At 39.9% G+C, this 24,333-nt stretch overlaps 2 protein-coding genes across 7 annotated transcripts in view; one reads left to right on the forward strand and one right to left on the reverse strand.

Moving 5' to 3' along the window:
* Positions 1-22,729, forward strand: part of LOC107863746 (protein EMSY-LIKE 3) — a 30,507-nt gene extending 7,778 nt beyond the window's left edge. For 4 of the 6 annotated variants that reach the window (XM_016709858.2, XM_016709862.2, XM_016709861.2 and 1 more), the window contains 4 exons: positions 20,820-21,035; positions 21,136-21,204; positions 21,277-21,340; positions 22,266-22,604. In XM_016709858.2, the coding sequence (XP_016565344.1) occupies positions 20,820-21,035; positions 21,136-21,204; positions 21,277-21,340; positions 22,266-22,405 (489 nt within the window). In that variant the 3' untranslated portion in view covers positions 22,406-22,604. Of the gene's footprint in view, positions 1-20,819; positions 21,036-21,135; positions 21,205-21,276; positions 21,341-22,265 lie in introns of all 6 variants that reach the window. The other 2 variants (XM_047408029.1, XM_016709859.2) reach the window with 2 other exon arrangements.
* Positions 22,702-24,120, reverse strand: LOC107863747. Its single transcript, XM_016709864.2, has 2 exons — positions 23,562-24,120; positions 22,702-23,268 (listed from the first exon to the last, which is right to left on the reverse strand). The coding sequence occupies exons 1-2, from the start codon at positions 23,917-23,919 to the stop codon at positions 22,946-22,948; spliced, it is 681 nt and encodes a 226-aa protein (XP_016565350.1). The 5' UTR covers positions 23,920-24,120; the 3' UTR covers positions 22,702-22,945.
* Between the last annotated feature and the right edge of the window lie 213 nt (positions 24,121-24,333).

The raw sequence follows: 24,333 nt of genomic DNA on the forward strand, positions 1-24,333 counted from the left end.
ATCGTCAATTTACGGACGCTGGGATCTGATGTGACTCAAGTTATAAAAGCTTATTCTAGGAGGTCAAAATAAGCAATTAAAAAACTTAGTTACTGTCTCGAGACAATTACACATGTATTGGGTGTTTTTTTTTTTTTTTTGTAGAAAAAAGGCAGGATAGTTATAATTTGCGCGGACTCTTCACTTCTGATGTCGTACCCATGTTGGATTCTCCAAAAATACACTAGCTTTGGCGAATTCGACGCACAACATAGGGACAGTTAGAGGGAGATATTGAGAATAAAAGAAAAGGGAATTTTTTGGGAGAGTTCTAGCCTCTCGAATGTCTAGGAATGCATGAATTTGCATGAATTTGTGTAATATTAGTATCATGTATGAATTTCATTCATGTCTTAGGTTGTATTTTAAGGTGTTAGCAGTTTGCTAGTAGTGGTTGTTTCAGAATTCTGGTTGTAGTATTAATGTATCTAGCGTAAAGCATCAATATTTGTTCTAGTACTTACTGTTTTTTCGCAGAAAGTCTATCAATTTGGTATCAGAACAGTAATGTTCGGGTATGGTGAGTAAAATAGAGGGATGAGTCGAACAGATGGAGACTAATTTGATAGGGGTAATTAGATGATGTCAGAAAACTGGAAGGATGGTTTCAAGAAATGAGAGTGTTTCTTGCTAGAATTCAAGCACAAGGGCCAACTGTCACGACAAAAAATCCCCTTCTCAAACTAGATCCGTCGGAAACCAAGAAGAGGGAAGCAGTGTCAGCAGAGAAAAAGATGGGAAGAAGTTTCGGAAACTACAATTTTCAGTTTTCAAATGAGAGGATCCTTTAGGATGGATTTTCAGAATGGAATAATATTTTGCAGTTAATGAAATTCCTGAAGCGATTATCATCGAGTTGCAAATATTCTAGAAGCACGGGACTCAAGAGCCGGAACAACAGGTGATAACACTGATTCACCATTGTATCCCGCCGCAAAGTCTATTAGCTTCAACTCTTCAGTAGCAAAATCCGAGGGACAATTCAGAAAGTTGTTTGATTCAGAATTTTCTCGAAAAAGACAACTAGGGTTATGTTTCAGATGTGGTGTAAAATTTGGCCCCAATCGTCATGGTAAAAATAGTTGGCTTTAACCTATTGATTGTTCCAGAGACACCTAACATAGATGATGATACAAAGAATTCTTTGAGCCTACCATAGAAGATTTAGTTGAAGAGGAAACGAAGGGTACTATGATAGTGTTGACTATGAATTCGGCTATGAGACTTACATGATGTAGAACAATGAAATTCATAGGGAAGATTTATGGCACAGCGTAATTGTTTTGGTCGATAGCGCGGCTACCGTAATTTTATATCTTCCACCCTTGCTCATCATCTGCAATTACCTATTAAGAAGACCAAAAGATTTGAAGTAATAATTGTTAATGGTGAACAGGTTAGCGGGAGTAAAATTTGCAAAAAGGTAAGGATGGACATACAAGGAAGCCAAATCAACCAAAAATATTTTCTTTTCGAATTGAGGGGAACTAATTTGGTTTTAGGGATGGAATGGGTAGTCACACTAGGTGAGATGAGGGTAAATTGGAAACTTTTTACCATGAAATTCAATGATGCGGAAAGATCAATGTTGCTTCGAGGGGATCTAGCTATGGTTCACATAGTAGTATCACTCAAAGCCATGTCCAATTTACTAAAAAAAGGGAACTAAAGATTTTTGGTCGAGTTGAATTAGGTAATAAAAACTGAAGATGAAACTATAACATCAAAGGAGATTGAAAAGTTATTATCTGATTATCCAGAAGTAGGTAGCAAGCCTTGGGCCTAACACCAAGTCGTTCTTGGGATCATGCTATTACTTTTCAATCTGGAGCACAACCGCCGAACATTTCCATATCGATATTCTTATTCTCAAAAATCGGAGATCGAAGTTTTGGTCAAAGAGATGCCAGTTGCTAGAATGATTAAGGCTAGTTTTAGTCCTTATTCTAGTCTAGTATTACTGGTTAAGAAGAAGGATGGCAGTTGGTGATTTTGCGTGGATTATTGAGCTCTTAATGATATCATAATCCCTGACATATTTCCAATACCATGGATTGATGAGTTACTGGATGAGCGGGGGGCCACTATATTTACAAAGTTGGATCTTTAAGTCGGGTTATCATCAAATTTGCATTCAAGTCGGAGATGAAGAAAAAAACAGCCTTTCACACCCATGAGGGACATTATGAGTTTATGATCATGCCATTTGGCTTGACTAATGCACCCTCGACTTTTCAATCACTGATGAATGATGTTTTGCGGATTATTTGCGGAAATTTGTTCTAGTATTCTTTGATGATATTTTAATTTGCAGTGGGGACCTAAGTTGCTCGGACTCTTCAAAAATATTGCCGCACCCATGTCGAACCCTTAAAAAATACGCTAATTTTGGAGGATCCGTAGACATTTTTGAAGAGTCCGAGCAACTTTGGTAGGGACTATGCTTCACATCGTGTTAGGGGAGTTGGAGCACTCAGAGGAGTGTCGTGATTTTGGGTATTGTGGACATATAATGGTTGAAGAGGTCAAAGAGGCTATTCGTAGGATGCATAGGGGGTATGACAATGGGGTATGATGGGATCTCGGTGGATTTTTGGAAGTATACTGGTGGGGCAGTGTCACGCCTCAAATCCTATTAAGGCGGACTGGCACCCGTAACCGAGGAGGCCTGGGAGAACCAGCTCATAACCTTATACTTCCCATGCATACCTCTATGACAACCCGAAATTCGGACAGCATCATGTCGCATATAAAAGGAAATAATCACCTGTATAAGCTTGAGCACACATATATATGTATATACAATACCTGGCCATTGGAGCCATCACGTCTATTAACAAAACACTACCTTGACTGTACATTAGGTCTACAAAGCCTCTAGACAATACACAGAGTTTAACTAAGGTCGGGACACACCCCGCCATATAACTAACTTCTATACAATACCAAAAGTGACTGGATATGACACGGAAAGCCCCGAAGCAAATTGGAGCTCACCAAAAGCAACTGGATATCTTGGCTCCTACTTGTGCGGTGTATGAGCTGAGGTACCTGTGCCTGCAGCATGAAATGTAGGTCCCCCGTGGGGGACGTCAGTACGAAATATGTACTGAGTATGTAAAGCTGTAGATAATCACATATGATATAGGAGCTCAATAGAAATCAGAAACAAGTGAATAAATCGTAATAGGGTTGGATCACACTTACTAGAACTTGTGACAACCTGTACATTGTATTTATTCAATCACTTTACCTTCGTTCTTATCATCTTTGTAATCATTACTGTATTGTACTGTGACCATTAGGCTGCCTCCAGTACATATCTACTGGGATCGACCCATGATAGGCTTATGCCCCTGGGATACCACCCATAAACACATAAATAGGGATCGACCCATGATAGGCTTATGCCCCTGGGATACCACCCGATAAGAGAGAACTTCCATCACTTAGTTCAATTAATCTTTGAGATTGTTATTTCGGTCGCCATCACATTTTTGATACTTTGAAACAATGATACATCAATAAGAGACATATAAATAGACCATCAATGCAATAACAATGAAGTAAGAACTCATTGGCACATCAATGAAGTGTTTTGGAGTCATCAATGCCATAACAATGAAGTAGGAACTTATTGGTATATCAATGAAACGTTTTGGAGTCATTAATAACACATGGATCTTGTTTGAGTAACCGGATACCTTCTGACATTCATTAGTGCAATAAATATGTAAGATTTGGAAAACAAGTAAGTATTGGAATGTCTTGACATCTTGTAGGGTGGAAACAAGTTCATTGGTAACGTAGGACATCATACAAAACCATTATGGATCACATGTTACTGAATAACTTTGGAAACTTTCTTAATAGAACAATTGTTCACTTTCATGCCAAAGATATGGTATAGAGTATGCTTTACATACCTGACTGTCAACCTTCAATACTAGTCCCAAATGGACTTCCCGTCTTTTCGGATTACTTATCTACAATGAACATATATAGCAATCTAGTATTAGCGACCAAACATCACAATTCAATTATTTGAATTCACCAAACTAGTGGTTAAGTAGTAAGCCTTAGTTACACCATAAAGGGTGTCACTTTAACCCTCTTATACTCCAATTACATTCACATGCCATGCATATTCATACAACATCCTCCAATATCAAGTTTGGATTCATTTATCCTTCCAACCAATCCATTAAACCAAATTGAGCCATAGACATAAATAATCATCAATTCAATAGTGTATCACCATATCCACCTTCCATAACTCAATTACCATATCCACCTTCCACAATTCAATACAACCAAACCATGCAAAATAGTCCATAACCCTATTTTCATCACCTTTCAATAACAACCAATACATATAATCCTCTATCACACATATACATATGAAAAAGAACAAAGGCAAACAATATTCATACCTTAGAATTCACCTCTTGATTATGCAATCCTGTTTGCACAAATAATAGGTGCCGTTCGAAGCTCTCGAGATGACAAACGCAGTTATCGAATTACTTTGGAATTTCTACGGTTGAATCAAAAGTAATTTAAAGGTCAAATTTGGCTAGGGTTTGTTCTTTCTCAATGATTGATGATGAAAATGAGTTTTTGAACTCATATACATGTATATATACACATATTCCCGTCTATAATATAATAGGAAATGACCACAATGCCTTTAAAATTTAAATAATGTCAAATCTGTCCTTTGGTGGACTGTTTTGATAAGCTAAAGTAGATCGACCATAACTCTTTGCTCCGATATCGGATTTGGGTGAAATTGGTATCGTTGGTAGGATAATTCAAAGGGCTTTCATTTCATATAAAGTAGGCCACCCAGTTCGTCCTGTACAAGGAGTTATGGTCGTTTGAAGTTGACCCTAAAAATCTGTTTTGATAGGCTGAAGTAAAGCGAGTATAACTCCTTACTCAGACGTTGGATTTGGATGAAACCAATTGCATTGGAAAGAAGACTCAAAGATCTTTCTTTTCATAGGTCGTAGCTCTCCCAATTCATTATATTAATGGAGTTATGATCGTTTGAAGTTGACCTAAAAATTCGGCTAGCCTCAGTAGTTTGTGTGCAGGAAATTTTCCTGCACATTTACTATTCCCAAATATCCCGGCCACAGTTTTATAGTTTCGAACGTGCTCGATTATATCCGAAACCTATTCGTTTTAGGAAATCTTTATATTGTTGGAAAGCTTATTCAATAACCTTCGCATGGAACCATCGACGAGCAAATTCCAGTATAAATAAAATAAAAAAAATTAATGCCATATAAATAAGACCAATACACGTACTTGAATACACCAATGCACGTACTTGAATACGGGGTGTTACAGGCAGGTTTAAGGTGGTTGATCAAATTGTTTAACGTTATTTTCAGGACTGCAAAGATGCCCGAGGCTTAGAGAGAGTACGGTGATTCCTTTATACAAGAATAAGGGTGACATTCAGAGTTGCAACAACTACAGAGATAACAACTACAGAGATATTAAGTTGTTGAGTCACACTATGAAGATTTGGAGAGGGTGGTTGAGCGGAGGTTGAGGAGGATTGTGTCTATTTTTGAGAATCAATTTTGATTTATGCCCAGTCGCTCGACGACAGAGGCAATTCACCTTGTGCAGAGACTAGTGGAGCAGTATAGGGAGATGAAGGACTTACACATGGTGTTTATTGACCTGGGAAAGGTGTATGACAGTCCCTGGGGAGGTTCTTTGGAGATGCTTGGAGGCTAGAGAGGTCCCTATGGTGTACATCAGATTGACCAAGGACATGTATGATGGAGGGAAGATGAGGGTGAGGACGGTGGGAGAAGATTAAAAACATTTCTTTGTTTTGACTGGGTTGCTCTAAGGATCAACTCTTAGATCGTTTTTATTTGCCTTGATGATAGGTGTTTTGACTCCGCGAATTCAAGGAGAGGTGCCTTGGTGTATGCTATTTGCGGATGATGTAGTTTTGATTGGTGAGATTCGGGGGTAAGTGTGGGTGTTAATGATAAATTAGAGGCTTAGAGACAAACCCTAAGTCTAAAGGGTTCAGGTTTAGTAGGACCAAGATGGAGTACTTGGAATGCAAGTTTAGTGACTTGACACATGAAGATGAGGTGGTAGTGAAGATGTACTTCCAGGTTGTTTGTAAAAGGGATAATTTTAAGTATCTTGGGTCTATGATTCAGGGAAATGGAGAGATTAACGAGGATGTCACAGTATTGGGGCAGGGTGGATGAAATGGAGGCTCGCTTCAGAAGTTTTTTATGTGATAAGAAGGCGTCTCCCAAGCTTAAAGGCAAATTCTATAAAATGACAATCCGTCCGGTCATGTTGTGAGGAGTGGAGTGTTGACCGGTCAAGAACTCTCACATCTAAAAGTTGAAGGTGGCGGATCGAGGATGTTGCGTTGGATGCGTGGACTTACTAGGGGAGATAGAGTCTGGAATGAGACTATATGGGAGAAGGTAAGAGTGGCTTCGATGGAGGATAAGATGCAGGAAGTGAGGTTGAGATGGTTTGGGCATGTGATGAAGAAGGGCAGTGATGCCCCAGTCGTAGGTGTGACAGGTTGGCTTTGGATGGTTTCAGGCGGGGTAGAGGTAGGCCGAAGAAATATCGGAGAGAGGTGTTTTGACATAACATGGAGCAGTTACAGCTTACTGAGGACATGATCCTAGATAGGAAGGTATGGAGGATGCGAATTAGGTTAGAGGGCTAGTGTGTGTGCGTGAGTCGTAGACAGTAGATAGAAGTGCTTTGGTGTAGCCTGGCTAGTAGTCGTAGTGTTTGCACATAGGTTGGAGTTTGGGTGAGGTGAGTGCTTTTGTTTGATAGTGTATAATATTATTTGTGGGTGTCTTATTTATGTTATTTCATCTTGTTTCATGTTTTATTACAACTTTGTTTACAGTCTTTTTGTCCTGAGCCGGGGGTCTATCGGGAAAGCCCTCTACTTCAGAGGTAGTGGTATGGGCTGCGTACATTTTACCCTCCCCAGTGGGAATACACTAGGTATGTTGTTGTGTTGTACTATGCCTCACATCTTGGGCATCTGAAGGTTGTTTTGAATATTCTCAAAGAGAATCAACTGGTAATCAACAAAAAGATGCATGTTTGGTCAACTTAAACTTAAATATCTAGGCCATATCATTTCCTTTGAATGGGAGTGCAAGCTGATCCCTCCAAGATTGAGAGTATGATATCTTGGCCAGTTCCTAGGGATGTCAAGTCTTTGCTGGGTTTTTTGGGGCTCACTGGATATGATAACCCACAAAATGCGAAAGACGAAAACGAAAACAAAGAAAACGATAGAATCTAAAATGCAAGAAGTTAAAGGATATATGGATAGATAGATACAACAACAACAACATATCTAGTGTATTCCCACATAGTGGGTCTGGGGAGGGTAGAGTGTACGCAGACCATACCACTACCTTGGGTGAAGTAGAGAGACTGTTTCCCATAGAACCCTGGCTTAGGACCGATAACAGTATAATAAACACAAAACATAAATGCATATAAACTAAGTACAGTATACAAAATAAACTAACACCGCTAGCCACAAGATAATACTACAGCCACAAGATAATACTAAAAACTATCTAAGCGAAACCATAGACATCACACAACACCACGAATAAGAAACTTCAGACAGAAGAGAACACTCCCCTACTGTTACCGACGCACTCCCACCCCCTAACCCTCTACCCTAATCCGCGTCCTCCACACCTTCCTATTAAGGGTCATGTTTTCTATAAGCTGTAACTGTTCCATATCATGTCTAATCACCTCCCTCCAATATTTCTTCGGCCTATCTCTACCCCGCCTAAAACCATCCATAGCCAAGGTCTCACACCTCCGCACAGGAACATCAGAGCCTCTCCTCATCACGTGCCCGAACCAACGTAACCTCACTTCTCGCATTTCTTCCTCCACCAAGCAACTCCCACCTTCTCCCGAATAATCTCATTCCTCACCCTATCTCTTCTGGTATGGCCACACATCCATCGCAACATCCTCATCTTCGCCACGTTCAACTTTTGGATGTGGGAGTTCTTAATTGGCCAACACTCCGCTCCATACAACATAGCCGGTCGGACTGCCACTCTGTAGAATTTACCTTTAAGCTTCGGGGGCCCCTTCTTATCACATAAAACTCCCGGAGCGAGCCTCTATTTCAACCACCCTGTCCCAATATGATGTGTGATATCCTCGTCAATCTCACCATTGCCCTGAATCATTGAATCATATACCCCAGATACTTGAAACTCTCTCTTTTGAATGGCCCGAGAGTCCAGCTTCACAACCACGCCAGCCTCATGCAACACATTACTAAACTTTTACACTTCAAGTACTCCGTCATGGTCCTGCTCAACTGAGATCCTTTAGACTCCAGCGTCTGTCTCCAAATCTCCAACTTATCATTAACTCCTCCCTGAGTCTCGTCAATCAGTAGCACATCATCCGCAAATAAAATACATCAAGGCACCTCTTCCTGAATATGTCGGTCTCAAAACATCCATTACCAAGGCAAATAAAAACGGGCTAAAGAGTCGATCCCTGGTGTAACCCATCAAAATTGGAATGTGCTTCGAATCTCTACTTACCGTCCTCACACGAGTCTTCGCACCATCATACATGTCCTGAATCGACCTAGTGTACGCCACGGGCACTCCTTTAGCCTCCAAGCACCTCCACAGAATCTCCTTGGAAACTCTGTCATATGCATTCTCAAGATCAATAAACACCATGTGCAAGTCCTTCCTCTCCCGAAATTGCTCCACTAATCTCTTCACAAGGTGAATGGCCTCAATAGTCGAGCGACTTAACGTGAAACCAAACTGATTCTCAGAGATAGTCACAATCTTTCTCAGCCTCAACTTTATCACCCTTTCCTAAACCTTCATAGTATGACTCAACAACTTAATACCTCTATAGTTGTTGCGACTCTGGATGTCTCCCTTGTTCTTATATAATGGAATCATCGTACTCCGCCTCCACGCTTCAGGCATCTTCACCGCCCTAAAAATGATGTTAAACAACCTTGTCAACCACTCCAAACCTGCCCCGGCAGTGCTCTTCCAAAAATCCACTGGAATCTCGTCTGGCCCCGTCTCCCTACCCCGCTGTATCCTGCGAATGGCCCTTGACCTTCTCAACATTGATACGCCTACAATAACCATAATCGCGACACTCCTCAAATTTCTCCAAGTCCCCTAACATGAACCCTTTGTCCCCCTGTCGTTCAAAAGTTGATGAAAATAGGACTGCCACCTCTTCCTAATGAGGGCATCCTCAACCAACACTGTACCATCCTCTCCCTTGATGCACTTCACTTGGTCAAGGTCATGAGTCCTCCGCTCCCTGGCTTTGGCAAGCCTATACAACTTCTTATCCCCACCTTTCTTCTCTAATGCCGCATACAAGCTCTCAAAGTTTGCTGTCTTAGCCGCTGTAACCGCTAACTTAGCCTATATTTTAGCTACCTTATACTCCTCCTTATTCGTCTGCCTCTCCTCATCGTCCTTGCTCTCAAACAACTTAGCATAAGCCACCTTCTTAGACTCCACCTTCCTCTTAACCTCTTCGTTCCACCACCAGTCCCTTCGATGTTTGCCAGATCGACCTCTCGAGACACCAAACACCTTTCTAGCAATCTCCTTAATGCAACTAGCAGTCGTCTCCCACATATTATCCACATCCCCTCTACTCTCCCAAGCTCCCTACTCTTCAACTTTTCCTCCATTTCCAAAGCATTAGCCAAAGTCAAGCTAACCCACCTAATCCTAGGTTGAGCCCCTCCATACTCCTCTTCTTTGTTCCCTTATTGATTACCAAGTCCATCACCAACAACCTATGTTGAGTCGAAAGATTCTCGCTGGGTATGACTTTACAATCTTTACATAGCGCTCTATCACCCTTTCTAAAAAAAAAGGGCAGCCCGGTGCACTAAAGCTACCGCTATGCGGGGTGTCCGGGGGCTCTATCACCCTTTCTAAGAAGCAAAAAGTCTATTTGAGTCTTGGCCACTTAACCACTGAACTGCGAAACGTAATAAGGTGTTCCTCCTTCTTTGGAAAGTGCAAATTCGCTATCCACTACCCAAAAGCCCTAGAAAAATCCAATTGAAATCTTCTCCCACGAAAAGCTTCTCGGTGCTCAGGACGCTCCTCACCACCTCATCTAAAACCTCCCAAAAGTTTTTCTTCTCTTCCTCGTCCAAATCTACTTGCGGAGCGTAGGCACTAATAACATTAACCGTAGACCCTCCAATGACCAACTTAATAGATACCAACCTATCGCTCACTCTCTTAACCTCTACCACCTGCTCCCTAAGTTCTTCTACTAAGATACCTATCCAATTTCTATGTCTCATGCTACCCGAGTACCACAATTTATAACCATCCATATCTCTTGCCTTAGTGCCTACCTATTTAGTTTTACTGGACACACGCTATACTAACCCTCTTCTTTTTAAGAATCTTCACCAGCTCTATAGACTTACCTTGAAGCGACCCTATGTTCCAGGACCCAACTCTCAACCTAGAAGCACCCTTATCCCACCTAGCCTTACTCCCCTTTGCCCCCAACCCTAGACTCGCACCTAGACCCGATCCCAGTCCCGACCCTAACCTATGACATGACCCTAATCCACCATCTATCACCCCAACCACCACTCAAAAGGATATAATAGTGGAAAACGAAGAAAAAAAGAGGCAAAAAACACGACAGCAATAGGGTACAGCTAAAAACAGCGAAATAGGCAAATAAAAACCAGAAGAGATGAAAAATATATACATCAAACAAGGCAGGACGTATCCGCCTTCAATAGTCAAGAAATCTAGACCAAATAAACTAGAAAAGATGAAACGAGTGCACCTGATCCGAGATGAAGATGAAGTGAGTACGTGTTCTTGAATCTGTTCTTCGGATTCCGGCAATTTGATGTCAAAATTGGTTGTCGGAATTGCTGTTGTCACCTTTATCTACTGCTGATACCGTCCCTTAACTCGATCACCGGAAAATGTACTGTACGTCGGAAAATGTATGCCATGGCAGATTGCACTGAACTTCAAGTACCTGAAAGGGGTTATAAAACACAAGAAAAAGAGTCGAAAGAAGAAGAATGACCACAAATCTAGTCGTCGGAGAAGTCACCGGAGGAAGTTTTACCGGAAATTCTATTCCGACGAGATGGTCGGAAATTATATTTCGATGAGATGGTCGGAAATTCCACTCTGATGAGATGGTTATTCGCCGGTCAGATTCCTTGGTACAAAAGGACTCTTCTATTCTGGCGAGATGGTCGGAAATATAGTTGTTGAATTCTTGAAGCTTGATTCCTTGCTAAGAAACTTGAGGAATTAATAGCGGGGAAGTAGGTGAAGGAGAACAGTCACCGCCGCCGTCGTCGCCGAAGTGAAAAATCGGAGATTGGTAACGGCGACGACTATGAGTGGCCGGAGACGGAGGAAAGAGAAAGAAGGTAGGTGAAAAAATCTAGGATGTATCAAATTCTAAGACCTTTCTTTCAAATACAATCAAACACCTATCTCTTACGTAGACTACAAGGGAATTGATCTCCCAAGTAACCCACGTTTCAAAACAAACGTTCAGCTCAAGCTAATCCTAGCCCTTACACTCTCAAGTGTATAATTCATTATGATTCAACAGTCAAGAAAATAAGCTAACGGAACTTGTATTTATAGCCACGGGCTATATTACATATATAGGCCCAAATGTGACTCAATTCAACAAAACAAGCAAGCTGGCTAGGTTTGGCCCACATGCCCACGCAGATGGGCATCTTGTGAGCGCAGGTTAGGTCGCAGGTCACTTCAGAATGCCTTCAGGCTTCGTTTTACCCTCCAACGACCTCTCCAATGACCCTCGGTCCTTGTATTCATTGGACACTCTAAAACACGGATTAAATGGTATCAAGATGGCTTGAAACACATCTAAATTCATCAATAATCATTGGAGTGTGTAGTTCTCGGCCTTGCTTCCTTGTTGAAGCCTTGGGATAAATTTGTCTCTCGATTCCAAGCTATCCTCCACATATGGTGTTGAGCTCTTAGGAGCTTGAAAAGAGTTCCCCAAACATATCCTTGCCTCCTTTATGATCATGGTGCCCTTTGTGTTGACCTTGGATTATAGTCCTTGAATGTTCAATGCCGATTTGGCATGTATCAGGATATTACAGAAAATTTGTCAAAAACCTATGGTAAGGTTGTTGCCTGATTCACTTAAAAAGGATGCCTTTTTATGGGAGAGCGAGCCCAACAATCATTTGAGGCGTTGGAGTTGGCTATGACTCAAGTGCTCGTTTTAGCGATGTCAAACTTTTCTCAGCCTTTTGTAATTGAAATTGATGCTTTAGGATTTGGTGTTTTTGCAGTTTTAATGCAACATAATAAATCTATCGTTGAAGGGGAGCCTTGGAGTAACTGGTAAAGTTGCTGCCATGTGACCAGAAGGTCACGGGTTCAAGTCTTGGAAACAGCCTCTGGCTGAAATGTAAGGTAAAGCTGCGTACAATACACCTTTGTAGTGGGGCCCTTCCCCGGACCCTGCGCATAGCGGGAGCTTTAGTGCACTAGGCTGCCCTTTTTTAGTAAACTTATCGTTATTTCAGTCGAATTCTTTCTTCTAGAGCAAGACAATGTTCGGTAAATGAATGGGAGCTAATGGGTATTGTGTTATATGTCAAGAGATGGAATCACTACTTGATGGGCCACCATTTCATCATCAGAACAGATTAAAAAGCCCTTAAATTTTTGTTGGAACAGAGAGTTATTGATGAGAATCAATAGAAATGGGTGTCCAAACTCATGGGTTGTAAGTTTGAGATCTAGTGCAAAACGTGTGCTGAAAATAAACTGGTTGATGCGTTGTCAAGATGCGGGGAGTCTGTAGAGTTATATGCATTTTCAATTTGGAAATATGAAGACAAGGAAGAATGGGACCAAGAAGTACAACGAGACACCAAAATGACTTCTATTTTGCAGAAGTTAATTTCAGGACAACAAACAAATGACAAATATACCATGAAGAATGGATGTCTACTATTCAAAGGACGCTTGGTTTTGCCAAAAGGGTTATCTCGAATACCTAGTCGATTGAAAGAGTTTCATTCTTCTCCTATAGGAGGCCATTCGGCATATCTTCGCACATATAAGAGACTATCTAGGAATATCAATTGGGCAGGTATGAAGAGGAATGTGCAAGACTTCATTTCTTGGTGTGAAATTTGTCAAAATAACAAGTCTTAAACTCTGAGTCTTGATGGGTTACTTCAACCTCTGGCTTTACCTCATCATGTGTGGGAGGATGTAAGTATGGACTTCATTATTGGTCTTCATAAATCCCATAGGTTTGATACTATATTGGTTGTGGTGGATCGTCTTACTAAGTATGCATATTTTGTTCCACTGTCACACCTTTTTAATGCCAAAGATGTGTCTGCTGTTTCAATTGAGGAAGTGGTTAAATTGCATGGATTTTCTAAATCTATTATGTCTGACTGTGGTCGTGTAAGCCAATTGGAGGGAATTATTCGAAAATAACAGGTACTACCTTACGTTATAGCTCTTTATGTCATTTGGAAACCGATGGGCAAACAGAAGTCGTTAATAGGAGTTTAGAGACATATCTCCGTTGTATGGCAGGAGAAAATCCTACACACTGGTCCCAATAGTCTCACTGGTTATCTTGGACAGAGTATTGGTTTAATACATCCTTTAATAGATCTACAGGTATGACACCCTTTAAGGCATTATATGGAAGGGATCCACCATCGATTTTTCACATGGATGACATTACTTCAACGGTGGAAGAAGTAAATGAGCAGGTGTGCACTAGAAATCTGATCTTGACTGAACTCAAAGAACATCTGTTACAAGCACAATAAAGAATGAAGAATCAAACTGATCGACATAGTGGAGAAGTGATTTTTGAGATTGGTGAAATCTTGAATTTCGACCCTACAAACTACGTTCTTTGGCTAAGAAGATTAATGAAAAATCCAGTCCCTGTTTTTATTGCCCTTTCAAGATTCTAGAAAAGATTGGTGCCATAGCTTATTAGTTGAGTTACCAGTTGGAGTTCGCATTCATTCAGTGTTTCATGTTCCACAATTAAGAAAGTGCTTGCTCCCAACTACTACTGCTTTTGACCTACCTCCATTTCCCAAGATTTGGAGCTTTAAGTTGAACCTGAAGCAGTGAGGCAAACCAGGAAGCTAATCAATGGTAAGTGGAAAGTGTTGATCAAGTGGAAGATCCTACCAGAATTTGAGAACTATTGGGAGGAATATGCAATCATCAATCTGCAATTTCTCACCTCGAGGACAAGGTGACTCTTATAGGGGAAGGTAATGATGTGCCTCAAGTCTTAAAAACTTATTTTAGGAGGCCAACATAACCAATTGGAAAACTTAATAACTGTCATGAGACAGTTACACATATATTGGGTGGTTTTTTCTGTAGAAAAGGGCAGGATAGTTAGAGGGAGATATTAAGGAAAAAGAAAAGGGAATCTCTGGGAGAGTTCTAGCCCCTTGAATGTCTAGGAATGCATGAATTTGTGTAATCGTAGTATTATGTGTTTTATACTTGAATTTCATTCATGTCTTAGGTTGTATTTTAAGGTGTTAGCAATTTCCTAGCGGCTGTTTTAGAATTCTGATTGCAATATTAGTGTATCTAGGGTAAAACATCAGCCATTTGTTCCATTATTTACTGTTTTTTCGCAGAAAGTCTATTAGGACCGCACTTTTTTTTAGAATGTAGCAGGCTGTATATAGCGTCTGTTTTAGGATTCTGATTGCAATATTAGTGTATCGCATAAAAGATCAACATTTGTTCTATTATTGACTGGTTTTCCGTAGAAAGTCTATTAGGATTTTTTTTTTTTAAAAATGTAGCAGGTTGTATATATTAAGAATAAAAAAGTACATATGGGTTGTACTGGTGTCATATTTACAAGTTAGCGAAAGAATAGAAAAAACAATCTATAATCCTAGGGAGGGGAAGGACTTACACTTGGTGTTCATTCGATCTGGAGAAGGCGTGTGACAAAGTCCCTAAGGAGGTTCTATGGAGATGCTTGGAGGCTAGAGGGGTTCTCGTGGCGTACACTAGGTCGATTCAGGACATGTATGATGGAGGGAAGACTCATGTGAGAACGGAGGAGGTGATTTGGAGCACTTTCCTGCTTTGACAGGATTGCACGAGGGATAGATTCGTTAGTCCGTTTTTATTCGCCTTGGTGATGGATGTATTGACGCGACATATTCAATGGGAGGCACGTTGGTGTATGCTGTTTTGTTAATGGTGTAGTTCTCATAGACGAGACTCGGGGATGAGTTAATGATAAGTCGGAGGTTTGGAGATAAACCCTAGAGTTGTAAAGGGGTTTAGATTGAGTAGGACCAAGACAAAATACTTGAAGTGCAAGTTCAGTGATTTGACACAGGAGGCTGACGTGGTGATAGTAAAGCTGGATTCTCGGGCCATTCGGAAGCGAAATAGTTTCAAGTATCTTAGGTCTATGATTCAGGGGAATGGAGAGATTGACGAGGATGCCACATTGTATTGGTGCTGGGTAATTGAAATGGAGGCTAGCTTTGGGAGTCTTGTGTGATAAGAAAGTGCCTCATAAACTTAAAGACAAGTTCCTACAGAGTGGCACTCCTACTGGCTATGTTGTACGGAGCGGAGTGTTGTCCAGTTAAGAACTCCCACATCCAAAGGTTTAAGGTGGTGGAGATGAGGATGCTGCGATAAATGTATGGACTTACTAGGAGAGATAGAGTTAGAAATGAGATTATTCATGAGAAGATGGGAGTGACTTCGGCGTAAGACAAGATGCGGAAAATGAGGTTGAAATAGTTTGGGAATCTGATATGGAGGTGCACGAGGAGGTGTGAGAGGTTTGCTATGGATAGCCTCGGATGGGGTAGAGGTTGGTTGAAGAAATATAAGAGGGAGATAATTAGATATGACATGGGGTGGTTATAGCTTACTGAGGACACGACCTTAGATGGAAAGGTGCGGAGGACACGAATTAGGGTAGAGAGTTAGTGGGTGGGAGTGCGTCCTTGCTAGTAGGAAGGAGTGCTTTGTTCGTAGTTGTGCCTGTAGTCATAGTGTTATGCGTGTGTTTGTAGTTTCTTGTTCGTGGTATTTTTGGTGATGTTTGTGATTCGGATAGATTGTGTATAGTATTACTCTGTGGGTGTCTTGTTTCTTTTATTATCTATTGGTATGCACTCCCATGTTGTTTGTTGTTTTTATGTTTTTTATACTGTTATTTCTCTTGAGCCGGGGGTCTATCGGAAACAGCCTCCTCGCTATTTTGTCTGAGGTGATGCTATGGATTGCGTACACTTTACCCTCCCTAGACCCCATTTTGTAGGAATACATTGGGTATGTTGTTGATCTGTGTGACCTGCTCCAGCTCTAGCTACTTCCCAACTAAAGAGAGTTTCAGTAATCTTTGCATTGTCCAAGCTTATGCCCCTTTGAGATAAATAAAGATCTTCCATAACTGGTCAGTTATCCTGAAACATAAAAATGCCAGCCGTTTCACCTCCTTTTCACATAAATAGCACCTTGAGTCGAAATGTTTCTTTCTCCTGATTAGGTTATATCATGTGTGAACATATCTTCCTTTGCAAGTAACCATGAGAAGCATGCAACATTGTAGGGTATTTTAGTCTTCCAAATATGTTTCTAATGTCAATTGGTGATTTGAGGTTCAGGTTTATTTATAATTTTGTAAGCTGCATCAACTCTGAACTTCCCATTGCTATTTCCTTCCCATCTCAATGTGCACCTCCGTTCTATAGTCCTGTGAAGCTTTCAAATTGTTTGTAGAAATTCATTCGATTCATCTCCCAATCATACAAACCTCTTCTAAGTATCAGCTTCCAGCATTGAGGAGACCGCATTTCAGCTATAGATTTTTGTTGGTTTCTGTATAGACCATAGATATCAAGGAATAAATTTAGGCGTCGTTTGGTTGGGAACAAGTTATCCCGGGATTAATTATCCCGAAATTAGTAATCCCACCATGTATATGGGATAAATAATCGCGGGACTAACTATACGGCCAACCAAACACAGGATAAAATAATCTGAAATTTTATCCCGGGATTAGTATAACCTGTACCTCACACCTAACGACTCCTTAGAGCTCAATTCCCTAACCATTTGTCATTCCAGAAAGATGTCCTGTTTCCATTTCGCACACCGCTAGAAACTTGATTGTTTAGAGCAGTCCATAGTACCCAGATAGACCTCAAAGGTTAACACCATATGTTGTGTTAACCAGTTTTGTCATTTAGTTATCTTTTTATCCATCATTAGCTTTGATCACCTTGCTATATGGATTTTGAGGGTCTTGAGAGTACCTCTGGTAACCACTTCAACTTGAGGACTTTGTTGTGGTTCTTTAGGTTTCTAATTCACAATCCACACTCAGAATTAAAGATTCCACTTGACCTGGTGAAAAACTTTATTTTTCTTTTGTCTACTCCCCCGAGACCCCGCGACTCAATCAAGAGCTTCTCATACGACGACTTAACAGAAGAAACTCCATTATTCCATACTTCATGACCTTTTTGTGGTGTACTTTGTTTGTGAAGCACTGTAATTAGGCTTTGGAGCTCATTCAGCCCCACTTTTGGAAATTCCTTCTAAAACTCAAATTCCTAAATGCTTCTCCATGTTGTCGTCTTTGACGACTTGGACTGTATTCTCCATCTGGCATGACATGTGATTCTGTATATGTTAGAACAAGTAAGTCTCAAAATGTTGTTCCCGTCGTCACCTGTTCCAAAAACCTTATCCTTCTCCCATCTCCTACCCTACCCTACCCTGAATGATATTGTGAGAATTATTAAAGAAGAATATTGTTGAATTGTTGTGACGGCATTATTACACTGAGACCCTATTGATAGACACTACATTCCAATCATTTTCCAAGTAGGACGTTACATTACAATCCTTTTTTCAAGTAGGATTCTATATATTATATCCTGTTCCTGCTCCTATTTTAACACTCCCCCGTAAGCTGGTGCATATAGGTCATATGTACCAAACTTGTTATGGATGTAATGAATTTGAGGATCGGTGAGGGATTGGGTGAAGATATCTGCAAGAAAGCGGGTAAGAACTGCTCGGGACGTCTAGGCGAACTCAGTTGAAAAGGAACAAACTGAAAAAGTGGTAAAAAAGTAGTTAACGCTGCCAAGTCGATATGTCGTAGGAAAATTGCCGAAAATTGGTATAAAATATATGGGTCATCTCGACCTCTTGGATGTGTTGGTTTTTGTTTTGCACAACAGTCACAAAAATTGGAACTACGTTAATCAGATTTGAGGAGTCACCAGAAAGACGCATGGAACTACACAAATTAGATCTGAGGAGTCATTGGGAAGACGCACAGTGCTACGCAACTTATATATGAGAAAGTAGTTCAAATAGATTCATGGTACTACACAACTTGAATATGAGAAAGTAGTCCGAAAGATGAATGGTGTTACCCAAATTAGATATGAGAAAGTATTCACTGGAAAGATGCACGGTGCTACTCAAATTAGATATGAGAAGCCTTCAGAACGAAGCGTGGTGGCCTAACTTTTGCTAGCATAATTATTGGCTAGACGGACGACATATATGGGTAATAGCCGTGTGCCGACAACAAAAGCTCTTTGATTCTCTACCAAGATTGTAGAGATTTTGATACTATGTGAGAAATATAAAAGAAGAATATTATTGAATCGTTGTGTCTTTATTATTAAACTGAGGTCCTATTTATGGATACTACATTTCAATCCTTTTCCAAGTAGGATGCTGCATACATTACAATTTTTTTCAAGTAGGATTCTATATGCTATTCCTGGTCCTACTCATATGATATGTTCTGCTAAATCCTACCCATCCTTCGAAAATATTTCTCTAAGGTAAAAGAACATTATTTGTTCTCCAACCCCTTTTGAAGCTATGTTGCTCAGACTCTTCAAAAATGTTAGCGAGTGCGTGTTAGATTCTCTAAAAGTAGTATATTTTTGGAGAATCCGACACGTGTACGACATCAGAAGTGAAAGTTCACACAACTTAGCTTGCATCACCTCCTTCCAAAAGACTTGTTCCTCTACAAGCCTTTTTAAACGTCCTTAGGGGTTGTTTGATTGGTGCGATAAGGGACAACAATCTTAGGATGAATGCGGATTATTTTATCCCTTACTTGGTTATGAGTATTGAAGGGGAGTTTTAGAGTAACTGGTAAAGTTGTTGCCATGTGACCAAGAACTCACGGGTTTAAGCCTTGGAAACATCCTCTAACAGTAAGGGTTGCGTACAGTATACCCTTGTGGTGGGGCCCTTCCCCGGATCTTGCGCATAGCGGGAGCTTAGTTCATCGAGTTGTCCTTTTTTTGGTTATGAGTAATAATTAGTACTGAGAATCATTTACACTAAAATGTTGGAATTAGCTATCCTATATAGAAGGTCAAATAATTAATTCTATGGGATATTCTTGTGTGTCCTTACCTGGTAACTAAACAACCCCTTAAATTTTAATCCCCAAGGTCACCCCAAGATTTGGGAGACGTCACAGTTCCTGATTGTATCAAATGGAACTTCCTTGCCTTGTTTGTTGCATCCCATAGAAACCTCCTTTAGAGTCTTTCCAACTTTTGCGTGACACTAGGTGGTGCATGAGAAAGGACATGAAGAGAGTGTTAGGATTCACTTATTTTTAGGTGCTTTTGGCTTTTAAGTATTTTTTATTTTTGGAGGTGTTTGGCAAAGACACAAAGTGCTTTTAAGCACTTTACTTTAGGCTTAAAAAGTAAACCCCCAAAAAAAGAAAAGCCAAAAGCCAAAAGCCAAAAGTAGGTAGCTACCTACTTTTGGCTTTTAGCTTACAAGTCACTTGAAAAAAAAGCTAATCCAAACACCCCCGAAGTAGGTAGGGATGCTCAAGTCTCTCTTAATCTACACTTTCCTCCTTTAGACATATATTTCTTGTGCCATCCTAAAACCTCTTCGCAACCCTTTGAATCATCAGATTCCTTTCTGCTTGATCCTTATTAGAAGCTCGTAGTGGCAATACAAAATATGATCTCACTTGAAACCATCGTAGTGGCAATACAAAATATGATCTCACTTGAAACCATGTAGCTGCACATCCTAGATATTTCAACTTGGTACTATCTATCTGCATTGCAAAAAATTGTGACATCATCTGCAAATAATAGATATAGATATGAGACACTCACGGAACCATGTTCTACCACCATTGCTCTAAAGCCCCCCCAAATAATCACCAGCGATGACCTTACTCTTCATCTTTCTGAATGCCTCCATAACTAGAATGAACATGGGAGATTGTGGTTCTCCCTGTCGCACGTTGCTTGAGTTGCTGGAAACTCTTGAGCCAATTTCCCCATCTAACACTAAATCCCATCTTCAACATTACGACATCTAGAGATTCTTAGTTTGCCTGATCATATCCAATTTGCTGCTCAAAACACAAGGTGCTTCTCTCTTTCTTCTGTTGTCCATAGCTTCATTTCCCTTATGGTGACTGTAAAATCTGGTTCTTTTCTGCTTCAGGCTTTCTGTGAGAGCACCTATAGGACATTGTACCTTGCCAAAGAGGAGTTATGAAGACATCATCACAATATTGTTGCATTTTGAACAGGGACATTAGTAAATACAATAGTGAAATCACTTTGTTATTTTCTTAAAATGCAGATTCGCTCTGTGGATATTCGATGGATAGGTGATGATCCTGGAATATCTCGAGTAGGTGGAGGTGGTGGGACAGGCTATGGAGTTAATACTGCTGGAAGAGGGAGGAGATTTGCTAGGCAACAATTTGAGAATGATGTCAATGCATCAGAGAACAGAATCGTTCAGAAGACATCAGATGAAATTGAGATACTGCACACTGAAACACTGTTAAAGAAGGTATAGTACATGTTGATCTTGGTCAACTAAATTACTCTACATAACAAATACATAATACATCATGTCAGTCATTTTATTTTTTGCCTTGTTGGCCTATCAGGTTGAGAAGGTTATTGATGCAAGTCACCCTGATCTGGTTGAGATTGAAAAGGCAAAGAAAATGCTCAAGGTAGAATAAGTTCAACAGTTCTTTTAGCCTATATTTGTTTCTTCTGACGGCTGAAACCTGATTATATTACAGGAACATGAACAAGCATTAATTGATGTGATTGCCAAGCTTGCAGATGTTTGTGGAAGTGGAAGTGGTATGACATAATTACAGCTTAGGTTCTTTTAAAATTGGTGCAACTTATCCAAAATTTGTGTTAATGATGTGAGTCTCACTTGATTGCTTTTTGTCCTACTATGTTCTTTGTTCGGGAGATTTCTTCTCTCTGCCACTTTTAAGACAAGATTCCTAAAAAACAAGCCAGAGACTTTTCAGTTTCTGCATTGAAGAGAAAATGTAAAGCTTTTTGCCCCCCCAAAAAAACGCAGAAAAAGAAACTACTTCGGATGTGGTTCCAGAGACTTTTCAGTTTCCGCATTGAAGAAAAGAAACTACTCAGGATGTGGTTTTCAGTTTTTGCAAAAAATTAGAGAACTGCATCTTTAGTGATTTGGTTGGAAAAGGATTTTGCAAAAAATATAGAAATTTGAAAACATTTTGTAACACATTCTGAGGACATGCCAAAGATTGTTTGTGTACTTTTTGTTCCAACAATTTCCCTAACTGGATTTTCAGAAGTTTGTTTTCTATAACTTAGCTGCTTCTAAATAATTTAAGTGAATTTGTCAGTGAACTGAGCAAGTTTACCCATTTACCTTAATGAAACTCAATCCAGCTTCTGACAGTGATGAGTGATATGACTAAAGAATTGGATCGTAGCGTATTGATTTAATTCATTGTCATGCGAGGTTATGTCGTAAAACCCACGGTCAACAGAAGTTTCAAGTCGTAAAAGAGTTCTCCATCAGTCGATCATATTTGCATAGTAGTGAATCCAGTAAAGCAGAGTTGCGTTAATCTCGGAAGATGCAACAATGGAGATTGTGTTCTTTGATTTACCCTCCTTTTGACAACTGTTGAATGCATGAATGCAATACCCAAATATTTGCTTGATTTTGAGAACTGCATAGATATATACATATCTTCTGTTCTTTTTTGGTTATAATAATTTATATGATTAGGTGGGGAACAGCCGTTGTTCCGTAAAAACAATCTGCTGGTGAGCAATCTTGATGGTGGTGCGGATATGGAGCCTAACATGAGGGCAAGAGGCCAAGGTACACTGGAAAATCATCCAGATGAGGATGTCATCATCATTTAGTTTCTTCCCTTTTCATAATCATTTGTAGGCAATCCATTGTCTTTTAGAATTCTGGAGGTGAGCTGCTAAACATCGTATTTCAGCTCAATGGATTGATCTTGTAAGACAATGTAGAGATCCCTTTGTATGTTATGTTATTATCCTTTAGTTGTGCTGCTACAATTAGTGAATAAAGCTGCTTCAGTTTGTTTCCCTTTCCCGGATGCGTCTCTGTTATTTTTGGTGATGGTCGTGTGCATTCACACGTTATTTATCACTAATACGGGTACAAACTATTTACTCAAGAAATGTACAAATGAAAGGAAGCACCTAGGTTTTTCTCTCTATGCTGGTATTTACCTCTCGCATTATTCATCCATTTCATACGCTATTACATTATATCTTTGGGTGTTTTAACACCAAGGCTTTTAGACATGAAGTCGCCTATTTACTTTTTTTGTCTAGGTACGATTTTCGTTTGTTTCATAGAATATTTAGAAGAGCATAGAAAAGTGCCAAAGATGAGTTGGTGTTTCAGAAATAACTTGGTGCACAGTAAAATCATAATGTGGTAATGAATTGAAGAATTAGGTTGACCATGCCACCATCAAAAGCAGGACCCTCCATCTGAAAATGGCTAGCTCCTTGAATAAGATGTGTCGTGTTATCTCCAGCAGCATCCTTCAACTTGTTCTCCAACTGTCTGACGCTGGTGAAGCCATCGTTAGTACCCATCACAAATAGTTTTGGCTTGGGGGATTGTAATATGGATTTTTGGTGCCTTCCGAAAAGAATTGATACAGTGAAACCAAAAGGGTATCCCAAGCCCACGTACCCAACCACTTGCTCTACTTGATCAACTGCAGATCCGGCTATCGCTGCTCCTATTATTAGGAACAAAAACGAGAAATTCAAAAAGCTGCTAGTCAAGAAACACAGAGATATTCCAATACCCCCATCATCAATCAAAATTCAAGATGCAATTTAGATCCAGCTAAATCTAAAATTATGTGAGACATGAAACTTGCAATTGCCCATATTTAAAATTACAAACAATAGTATATATTGTCGAATTGAAGGAATTTAGATCCAGCTAAATCTAAAATTATGTGAGACATGAAACTTGCAATTGCCCATATTTAAAATAACAAACAATAGTATATATTGTCGAATTGACCTGCAGATGAACCAATAAGGATAATTCTGTTTGTGGAGAAAGTGGTTTGAACCCATTTGCAGACGGAGATAACATCGTTAATTTCAGCAGATCCAGTAAGGGAAGCACAGCCATTGGATTTCCCAGCGCCTCTAGTGTCAAAAGTGACAGCAATTACCCCTCGACTCGACAATGCCCTTGCAATGCCTCTCATCAATCCTTGACATCCACCAAGCACCGAATAAGGATGCACCAACACTGCAATAACGGTCGAATTGTTCTCCGAAGTTGGCCGGTAAACACGACCGTCCAAAGTTACACCGTCGGTGCTTTCAATGGTACAAGTGCTTCTGCTATGGGTACCATTTTCTTCAGCCATAGCTTAGTGTTGAAATTGCTGGTCTCAGTTTGGAAAACAACTGCGTATTAATAATGCTTGCTTGGGTTTTGGAGAAGAATTAAATGGAAATAAATGTAAGGTCCATAAGGCAGGTAGGTAGCTGAGAATTTAGACTCGTTGGTTTGGCCGTTGGAAGAGTAGGTTTCTATACTTTTTGGAGAAATACCCTTCAGCTTATATTACGTGAATTTTTGGAGTAATGCACACCTCTTAAAACGTATTTTACCATAATTCTTCCAATTTTTTTATATGCTTTTTTTACTTTGTAGAGTCAAACAATAAAAACTTTAATTAGCGTTTTAAAATATATTTCTTAATCAAATTGAAAAAAAAAAAAATTTATAATTTATATCACTTTTCACATAATTTTTAAATATTTAAATTTTAATTTTA

The sequence above is a fragment of the Capsicum annuum genome, chromosome 3, assembly GCF_002878395.1.
Source record: "Capsicum annuum cultivar UCD-10X-F1 chromosome 3, UCD10Xv1.1, whole genome shotgun sequence".
NCBI lineage: Eukaryota > Viridiplantae > Streptophyta > Magnoliopsida > Solanales > Solanaceae > Capsicum > Capsicum annuum.